At 34.8% G+C, this 10,984-nt stretch overlaps 1 protein-coding gene across 1 annotated transcript in view; it reads right to left on the reverse strand.

Moving 5' to 3' along the window:
* Window positions 1-2,658: 2,658 nt before the first annotated feature.
* LOC121370563 (glutamate receptor ionotropic, kainate 2-like) overlaps window positions 2,659-10,984 on the reverse strand; it is a 186,810-nt gene continuing 178,484 nt past the window's right edge. Inside the window, exons 13-14 of the mRNA XM_041495871.1 lie at window positions 5,986-6,245; window positions 2,659-4,800 (exon numbers count right to left, since the gene is read on the reverse strand). Of these exons, the coding sequence (XP_041351805.1) occupies window positions 4,510-4,800; window positions 5,986-6,245 (551 nt within the window). The 3' untranslated portion in view covers window positions 2,659-4,509. The remainder of the gene's footprint in view (window positions 4,801-5,985; window positions 6,246-10,984) is intronic.

A 10,984-nucleotide genomic window follows, 5' to 3' on the forward strand; every position in this document is an offset into this window, starting at 1 on the left:
GATATTTTGGATATTTATACACGCATACGGGGAGGGGCGTAGCCCAGTGGTAAAGCACTAACCTTTTAGGATCGATCCCCGTCAATAGGCCCATTTAGGCTATTTCTCGTTCTAGCCACAGCGCCACGGCTGGTATATCAAAGGTCGTGGTATGTGCTATGGTGGATGGTGCATATAAAAGATTCCTTGCTACTAATGACAAAACAATGTAGCGGGTTTCCTGTCTAAGACTGTCAAAATTATTGACACTGAATAGTCGATGATAAATAAATAAATGTACTCTAGTGGTATCGTTAACCAAAACAAACTACCGTTTTCCAAGTACAACATTGTGGAATGATCGCTTGGGGCGGTTTCAGAATTGGTCATATGATGGGAATGGGCGGTACCGTAGTTACTGTTTTATATGTGTGTGTATGTGTATGTGTGTGTGTGGTAGATATATGACACCAATTGCCTTCAGACACCACCACCACCACTACCACCACCCACCAGTGAGATCAATTCTAGAATAGCCCCTAGAAACAAACTAAGAGTTCCATACATAACAGCAAACCACAAAACAATAACATGCTTTTTCTCAGTAATGAACTATTTCTAGGAACTAATGAAATATTTCAAGGTTACAAAAACATCTCTGAAAAAAATAACCATGGGACCGTGTGCAATGCAATGAATTATAATAAATTAACAGTTTTGCAATACCTGACGTGAACTGTAATTAAGAAACGCCATGGCAATAATATTACATCCAAAATGGGATATACAAGTGATTTAATATCTGAAGTATGTTTTATAAATTACCAGACCTGAATTGTGATACGAAACTGTCCCGATATGTAATATATAGAGAATAATGGTCGTTAAATATCATTTATCGCATAACGATTTGTTTTGAAATGTATCTAACGAGCGATCGCGAGTTTGAAACGTTTTTAAACAACGAGTTGTGAGATAAATGGTATCTAATGGACACGAATGTATAATTCTATTTCTTACATATCCTAAAAAAAACAAGTTTTAAGCATATTTTTATATATTTATCGACTAAAAGATATTTACAACCATTTGCACTTGTAGCTGCCTTACGCGTCACAGACACATGGTTGTTAGGTTAACTATACGTCACAGTGTAATCGATTTCCACAGTGCTGGGTTTTTTTATTGGACGTATGGCATTTGAAATGTATATTAAAATATCAGGGCAGTTAAAATTACAATCTGAATGAGATATTCCATCTCAGGTCATTTAATTCCAATTCATGTCATTACGCCGTGCCTTTAAATGGTCTGGACTGGAGACTTCCAGAGTTTCGATTGACAGTTCAGTCGTGGTGTTAAGTTAGTAGTATAGATCCTATCGCAATACACATTACATGAATCTAATGGGCTTTGGTCCAAATTCTAAATTCATTTACGTGAGGCTTAACTCAGCATCTGGACTGCATGTAACATCAAAAGGGGTGTATAGACATATACACTTCACGAATTCAAGATCTAAATTCGAAAGTAGGGTTCACAATTTAAAGCTTATCTCAGCATCTGGACTCCATTGAACCTGAAAAGGGATTTACAGCTATATACACTTTACGAATTCAAGCTTTAAATTCGAGACTAGGCTTCAAATGTTAAACCTTAAGTCAGTATCTGGACTCCATTTAACATGAAAAGGGATGTATACACATATGCCCTTCACGAATTCAAGCTCTGAATTCGAGAGTAGGGTTCAAATTTTAAAATGTCTTAGCCGGAGTCTCGTTCTACGAAGCGGTCGTAGCGCAAAGATCACCTTAAGTGCGTACAGTAGCTATACACTAAAGATAATGTTAGCGCTAAGATCGCTTCGTGGGACGGGACGCAGTATCAAAAACCGCAAACCACATGCAGCATGTATGATGATAGAATCAAGGTCTTATCTTAACCCCTCCCCTCCAAAAAAAAAAGAAAAAAGAAAAAAAAAGGCTTCATATTTGACATGCTATTTTGTTACAACGAACTCTCATTTCGTTCGTGTACTATCATCATTATTTACAAGATGCTTCTGGTCATTCACACACGAGCATGATTGTCTATTTACAAGAATATAAGATACAGGGACTAGAAAATAATTCTCAAAGGCCAGTCCGACAATATTTTAATACAAAATGTTCAATACATGAAAAAAAAACCATGTGACCAAATGTGTATTGCAAATATACCTTCACTATATTACCAATCTAAATATGTTTGTGTGTATAAACAATAAGAGTGAATTATGTCATTAACATGATAGGAGCATACAGCATTTCAACTAACGAGAACCATGTCGAGAGAATTAAATTAATAATTACATCCAAACATGGACATATAATTCCTTACGGTACAAGCGTTTCAATTAATATCAAAGCATCTGGGATTTTTTAATGTTTTCAAAAGTTCATTGGCACAAGCTTGAGTTGTAATTAGAACGCATGCATATAAGAAGGCTCATATCAGTGATTTAGAAGAAAAAAAAAAAGCAATCGCATGTGTACATATATTTTAATTGCATTAATTCAGGCTAATGATGTACGTTTCTGGCCTTGACCTTTGAATATATATATATATATATATATATATATATATATATATATATATATATATATATATATATATATATATATATATATATATATTGATGACCAAAATATACATATGGACTGTTTCTGCGTGTGAGATTCCAATGGTTTTATTTCAGCCTGGAGAATTACAAACACAATAATGACGCTTCTGAAGCAATCATTGATCCGGAGACATGGACACCTCCGCGAAAACAAAAACAAAACAAATTTGGTCCTTAGTATCATTTGATTTGGTTACGATGGAAACTAATTCAGTGATGCTCTTTTGAGAATTCAATCCGTTAAGAAAACATTAGCCAAGACAAGTTACGTGTAGTGCATAGAAACCAAACATAAGAAAGAACACGCAAGCGCGCAAGCGCGCACGCACTCACGCATACATACATATACAAATATTCAGTATCATTGGTATCATCAGTTATATCCACTCCACTTAAATGTGTGAGAGACCAAAGAGTCTGTACACCCATTTGCGTAACAAAATATGTATGATAGTTAAAATTTGGGTCTTTCTCTGAAAGTATTAAAAGACTGAATAAAACATATTTTTGTTTGAAATATAGGTAATCAGAATAGGCCACTTACATCTCATAACGAGCAAGAAAACAAGTTAACATGGTTATTTAAGTCCGATTTGCCAGAGCAAATAAACCTGACAGGACTAGGTGAAGTTTTATTCTAGGTTATGTCGGTGAACAGTATTGCTAATCTCAGAATAAGAATCGTATTAGTTTTAATAAGAGACACTCTTAAAGCCTTTTAATGCTATCCTCTGATCTCGTACAGTTACTATTGCGTTTGCAGTTTGCATCAATTTAGAAAGAAAGATGACCCGAGATTCGTGCTTCAACGCACTTTGCAACACAAAGCAATGGATCACCATTGCAAATAACCAGCAGATGGAACACTCCGCAAAGCATGAACAGCTCGTGCATCTTCTGCCATTTCTGACCACCTTACCAGTTCCGGTCCTGTAGGTACAACAGTTTCCCCACCACCTTAATCCGTCACGATCAGTTTCCCAACCATAACCCTTCATCAATAGAAAATAGAACGCATGGACCGAATTTACGAACCCTGTTTTTCTTTTAAACGCCGGCGTTTAAAAGCTTTCTAAATGCATGTCGTTACACCCGTGAAAACAAAAACAAGCTTTGTAAATTCGACTCTATCTGTTTCGTTCCTTTCTGTTCCTTGGCGACCTGTTTCCATCCTTTCTCCCAGAGGAAGATATTAGTTAGATATGGCCTTGCTCACGTGGATTTATTGCTGTCTTTCAAAATCCACAGTCGATCTTCAAAATGGTCACTGCAGTCGTCTGTTGTATCTGCATACAATGAAGGCATTTTTAGCCATTAGGAATGCAACTTGAACTCATGCTTATAAAAACTTCAAAGTCTGGGCGGGCGATCTAAAATATCGCCCTAAACTCTCTTAACATCGTAAATGACACATTAATATTAATCCTACATACTCTTAAAAGACATAGCCTCTCAATGCAATAGACTATTAATGCAACACACTCTTAAAGTCCGGGAGTCTTGGATCCACATACATATCATATACTCATAACGTCAAATAGTCTTAACGTCGTAGACTCTTTGCGCCACATAATTTTCACATCATAATATTCTTAGCGCCACAAACTCTTAACGTCAAAGATTCATACTTAGAGACATACACTCTTTAACACCATAAACATTTTTGTACCACATTCTTTTAACATCATAAAATGTTAGCGCCAAACATACTGAGTCTTTGATTCCAGACTCTGAAGTTTCATAAGCATGGACCCTGTTGGTCTGGCATCATTTCTCGTCTCCTCTTAAGGCACTTTTTGACTCTTGGCCATCCGAGTAGCAGTTGTCCAACCACTTTTCAACAAGAAACAATACTGCCCTGCGCTGTTCTAGGTCTCAACGTCACTGTATTCCACGTGGAGGTAGTCGCCATTAAAGTCACGTGCCTGGGAATATTCTGGCCTAAATTCGCTCTCGAATTCTTTGGAGCACCGCAGCGGCGACTTTCGTACCTCCGTCAGCTGAATGATGCCGTTCACGGAATCCGGGACGTCCCCGCACTGACTGTGTCGTTTAGACTTGCACTTGGAACAGTTCCTCTTGAATCGCGGCTTCTGTGTAGAGCCCAAACATCGAATCGCAAAACGCAATTCCTCCGCCATCTCGACACAAACTGACTCCTAAGAAAGCAAAGATACATTTCAATAAAAGTATCCTAAGAAAGCAAAGATACATTTCAATAAAAGTATCCTAAGAAAGCAAAGATACATTTCAATAAAAGTATCTCAAGAAAGCAAAGATACATTTCAATAAAAGTATCCTAAGAAAGCAAAGATACATTTCAATAAAAGTATCATAAGAAAGCAGATACATTTCAATAAAAGTATCTCAAGAAAGCAAAGATGCATTTCAATAAAAGTATCCTAAGAAAGCAGATACATTTCAATAAAAGTATCCCAAGAAAGCAAAAATACATTTCAATAAAAATATCTTAAGAAAACAAAGATACATTTAAATACAAGTATATGTGGAAGTAGTATTCTTAATAACTGTATTTTAGTTTAACTAACCAGGTCTACTGTCGTTAGGGCTTTCCCAGTGTTGATTGTGCTGTGGTGTTGTTAAACATTCATTCATTCATTCATTCATTCATTCATTCATTCCAGTGTTGATAGCGAATACATTTGTGGAAGCAGAGTGTTGTGCCCAGTATACTGAACTGCATTAGAAACGCACAACCCATATTTTCAATTGTTAGTGCTATCGATTGCGTGAACATTAACCCTAAACTTTTGAAAACAAGTATGGTGTTATTTACTGCCTTCCAGAATACACTAAGTTATACAAAATTAGTTAAATGTATTATCTGCTCGTATTATTAGCATATATCCTTTTCATAAATACAAATCTAATAGGTGCGCTTTTAGTGGAATTCATTATATAATCGTATATAATTTTATTCATTTATGTTATGAAAAATGTACTATTTTCACTAAATGTGGGGGGGGGTGGGGGGGTGGGGTTTGTTGTTCAAGCACACTGTCATAAGCACGCATTGTATATTCATGATAGGAGTTGATGGTTAGTAGTTGTATGTGTGTGTTTGTGTGTTTGTTTGTGCGTGTGTGCGCGTGTGTGTGTTTCTGTATATGCGTGCGTGCGTGTTTGTGTGCGTGTGTGTTTCTGCGTGTATGCGTGCGTGTTTGTGTGTCATTATGTGTGTGCGTGAGTTTCTGTGTGCACGCGTTTGCGTTTGTGTGCGTGTGCGTTTGTGTCCGTGTTTTGTGCGTGTGTGTGTGTGTGTGTGTGTGTGTGTGCGTATGGATGTGTGTGCGTGTGCGCGTGTGAGTTCTAATCATTTTTACCTTATCTTCACGGGCATCCTTTTTGGACTTCCAAACAAACTCGCAGATGGCAACAAACACCGCCAAGGCCAAACCAACGAGAAGTACCACAAAGATTCCGCCCACGTTCTCCACCCCTAGCGCACTGGCTTTAGAATCCTTGTTTTCATCTCGCACGCACGTGTCCGCACCTTTCCACCACTTGTTGTACAACATTTGAATTCGACCATTTTCCTGAAGCTCCAGTATTGCCATCGATAACTTGTCACGGTATGGCGAATCTAAAATCGTATAGAGTAATTAGATCCAAAGCTGTTGTAGTATGCTTGGGGAATTTAGAGAATAGTTTTTAGAAAACAAAATAAAATTTAAAGCGTACAATTTCTACTGTATTCTTCTAAAGTGAAGGGAAGTATACTGTTGCACCGATTTTGCGTGAAAAGGATTCTTGGATTCTGTCTTGTACAGATTCCAGACTTTAGCATGTCTTGATGGTTTGTTTTCATGTTCATGCTACAATCGTTTAACGAAATAATATTTACAACTTGATACGAAACAGTTAACTGTCTATTTACCAATTTGTTTTTCGGAAGTTTGAAACATTAGGACAAGGTCCATTACAATATAGCTAACATATTATGTTTTGAAAGATTTAAATATATAAGCAAATAATCAGACAGTTGATTGTTAAAATAATAATAAATTAAATAAATTATATAAATAAATAAATAAACAAATAAATAAATAAATAAATAATAATAATAATCATAATAATCATAAATAATAATTTTATAATAAAAATAATACTTTTTATAATAATAATAATAATAATTTTAATAATAATAATAATAATAATTTTTATTACATATCAAGATATATCCACATCTAAGCAAGTTAATATGTTTAAATTGACGGACAGAACTGGGATAATATCTCGAAAAGGAACGGCAATAACTGATGGCAACCTTATATAATAATAATAATAAGAAGAAGAAGAAGAAGAAGAAGAAGAAGAAGAAGAAGAAGAATAGTAATAAACCATTTACAATAACAAGAACAAGTGTAATGATATTTATAAATCATATATTGTGACAAACGCGGCAACACCAAAAGCCCCATAAAAAGCCTGCAGTTTTGAACTTCTGACTGCTAAATAAGTTTTAGCCAGTTGGCCCTCATTAGGGGAGATTTCGCAACGCGATACGGGCCAAATCTCCCATCTCTGAAAAACAACATCATTAATTCATCATGTATTGGTAAAAGTATTCATCAAAGCTGACTGCAATTCTCCGCGAAAATCTTCCAAAATATCGTCCTACTAAAATCCCTGCGACTTCCAAGGGAATCCGCGGCCAATAACGCCCTCAGATCCTTATTACATTATTAGGAAACTGCTTTATCTCCGCCACATCTTTGAAGCATGGTGGAGCAATTTTCGTGAAAAAGTCTTAATTCTGTTACTCCTCAAACTGCAATCACAGCCGACAATTACATTTAAAAGCTCCAGATAATGGTAACGGCTGAGCGACGTGAAGCTTTCAATTGACCAAATCCACAAAAGCGAGGGTGAAAAAAAATGCAATGGAAAATTAATGCAGCGAAATTTTCCAATCAAATTCTTTTTACTTCTAATGGAAATTTATAATAGTTGAATTAACGTCTTACTTTGCAACTTCTTGAAATATTACGAATGCCACTCGGGTATTCCTCATATTGTCCTCAAGTAGTACTTTTAAACACACTCGGCTACAGTTAATTGTTTTGTTGCATTTGTAAGTAGGATAAGAGGTTATAACGGTACAGATATGAATTTACCCATTTCGGAATTAGCCACAATTCAACTGATTTTATACATAGGTTGAAAACTGCTTCGTAGAATGCTAATTTTTAGGCAGTACTTTTATGTTGATATTGAAATAAACATTGAATAGATAATATTATGAAGTCACTCAGTATATTATTTTCTATCAAACTCTCTCTCTCTCTCTCTCTCTCTCTCTCTCTCTCTCTCTCTCTCTCTCTCTCTCGCTCTCTCTCTCTCTCTCTCTCTCTCTCTCTCTCTCTCGCTCTCTCTCTCTCTCTCTCTCTCGCTCTCTCTCTCGCTCGCTCTCTCTCTCGCTCTCTCTCTCTCTCTCTCTCTCTCTCTCTCTCTCTCTCTCTCTCTCTCTCTCTCTCTCTCTCGCCTTTACGCTATTGTGTTTTAGATCTTAATGTTAGACTTTAAGGTGTATGCAAAAAAGAACAAAAAAGATAGAATAAAATAATAAAAACATAATCATCTTTCCATCTCAGTATCTATTACAATTTTAAAATCCCACATGAATTTTAGTGATATTAAACAACAATATATTTTCAACAGGATAACATGGTCTTTTTATGTAAATATCTTGCACCATTACCTAACATATATTCAGACATCGTAACGATACCATTAAAGGCGCAGAACCTAGTTTTAAGTCTGTGATGTCTAAACGGGAAAATAACGTCGAAAAATAACGAGCTTGTCTTGATAATGATAACCATTATGTCTTAGGCGAACGTGCGTTTTTAGAAAAATTAATTTCGGGTATTACAAAAATCTGAATGACCAGAAACACTTCGGATGTACAAAAATGGATAATCTAAAACAAGAAAATATAAGTAAATTCTAATTTTAATTATGGAAACGGCTCTAATAGTGAGAAATACGTCGTAGTGTTTAGAAAATGGAATGTGTCACTTTAAAGGAATAAAGAGTTCTTTTCACTAGAGTTTCTTTTTTCAGTTCCAAACTGCTAAAGCTAGAAACGACTTCCATTGCTGTAGTTAAAGGGACATTCCCGACTTTGCAGCAATTTTTAAGATGTTATCGACTAACAGATACTTTTTAACGATTGTAATTACATATCAAACAAAGTGTGCTGCATAAAATATTAGTGGCTGTATATTAAACGTGTTTCTGATCGTTCTAATATTTGTACTAGGTTAAATTTCATCTTGTTTCCTAAAATATTGTTTTTTCGTACGTACGAAATAATTTGAAGACAAAATCCAGTTTGGGCTTCTTACAAATATTGAGATGACAAGAAACACATTGAATATACAGACACTGATATTCTAAACAAGAAAATATATTTAATATGTAAGTTTAATCGTAGAAATATTTTATTAGTCAGAAACATCTTACAATGCAGCAAACTCAGGCATGTCCCTTTAAGCCACGCCCAGCACACCAGTGACGTGTGTAGGAAGGATGGAACAAATTTAAAACTAATTAACTGCCATCAAAGTGTGCATTTAATTAACATAGACGTGTGTGTTATCGCACTGCTACCGTTATTAAATAAACCAAAACCCAGGAGAGAAGATATCAGGGGGTTAAAAACATATCTCTCTCTCCAGACTTTGAAACGCGAGGCGTTGCAAATAATATGTCACCCTTGATAGAAAAAAGAGCAATTTTAATGCCACGCAATCTATTGTATTAAAATACAATTTGTCTGTAAACTTAGCATAACTGAATCTGCAAGCATTTATTTATTGCTGAATCATAATTTAAAAAAATATAATAAAATACCATTAATGAATATATATTTTATTGCTTTTACAAAGTGCCATATTATGTAACGTACTTTTTTTCTTTCGTTTTTAAAGAGTTTATTCCACAAAAACATTATTGCCACATTTAACATTTACTTTATACTCACGAGGCTTGAGTATAATTGGTAACATTGTTAATACAGATTATTTTCTACAAACCTTTATGCAATTACAATGTAGCAACTAAAAAGTGATGGATAATACACTTTACTCAGAAGTAAATAGTAAGTTATAACAGAAACACGGGAGGGTTTCTAGGATATATACTTGTTTTGTATTTTTTATAATAAGCAAATTAAAAAATTAAAAAAAAAACTCCTATAAACTTAATGTAATATAAAAATCGTTATTATAATTGTAAAATACCCCCTAACGTATTTATTAGGAGCGCCCACCCCAGCAGCACCCCCATAAATTACAAACAAAGCAAAAGCAATAAAACAAAAAAGTAGAAAAACAAACAAACAGTATTCCCCCCCAAAAAAATATATATAGGTCACCAAGTATATTGTATGTATATAGAAGAGGGCCTCGTAAGTTGTCAAACTTGTGCCCAATTCTTTTGTTCTTGGTACAATAAAATATGTTTTTATTGAATCAAACAAAACACGAAAAACACACCACCACACAAAACGAGTATTCAACAACAAAAATAATCACAATGAAAAGTGCATCTGTATCTGTATAAGCGTAGGTTTAAGGTATATTACAAAATGTTCCTCACTCTTAAACTTCCCTTTTTAAAGTTAAAGTGACCTGGGCTAATTTAATCTATTTCCATAAACTAATGGGTCTTAACAAAAAATATCATTTAATAACGTATTATTTGCTTAGTGCTAACGGTGTTTCATTAACGTCAATTTTCGACAAACCACTTGCACAGGACTGACTCTTAATAACGTCACTCTGGGTTATTCCTCTAGGTATTAGCGGCTCACTCGCTAACAGTTTCCCATTAACAGTAATACCACGACTCTCGATACCGTCGCCACCTCGGTGTGTTTAAGGATAACTAGTTTGTATAAGTTAAATTGGTTCTTCGAGTCATGCTTTAAACGAGAGATTCGATTCTTGATCAATTTTAGATCTATGTTTTATGAATGCAAAATGAGACTGGCATTGAAAAACAGCAATGACTCAGAATTACTTATTTATTGGAGTACCACTTCCAGTAACCTTTTTTTTAGAACTGATAATGAATAATTTTTTTATGAATTGTGTCATGGTTGATAAATTTAGTTCTTCGTCATTTGGATGTAGTCTTTCTACATACAGTATAATTATACAATATTAAACGAGCTTCCATTTCGTATCATATATATGGGTAATAAAAATGGTATTAAAATAGAAATGATTTCGGGGTAAACATGTTTTTGTTTTGTTTTGTTGTTGTTGTTTTGTTTTTTTTGTGTTTTTTTAATATGCAAAAAGAATAATACTG

Source organism: Gigantopelta aegis, chromosome 4 (genome assembly GCF_016097555.1).
Source record: "Gigantopelta aegis isolate Gae_Host chromosome 4, Gae_host_genome, whole genome shotgun sequence".
Classification (NCBI taxonomy): Eukaryota; Metazoa; Mollusca; class Gastropoda; order Neomphalida; family Peltospiridae; genus Gigantopelta; species Gigantopelta aegis.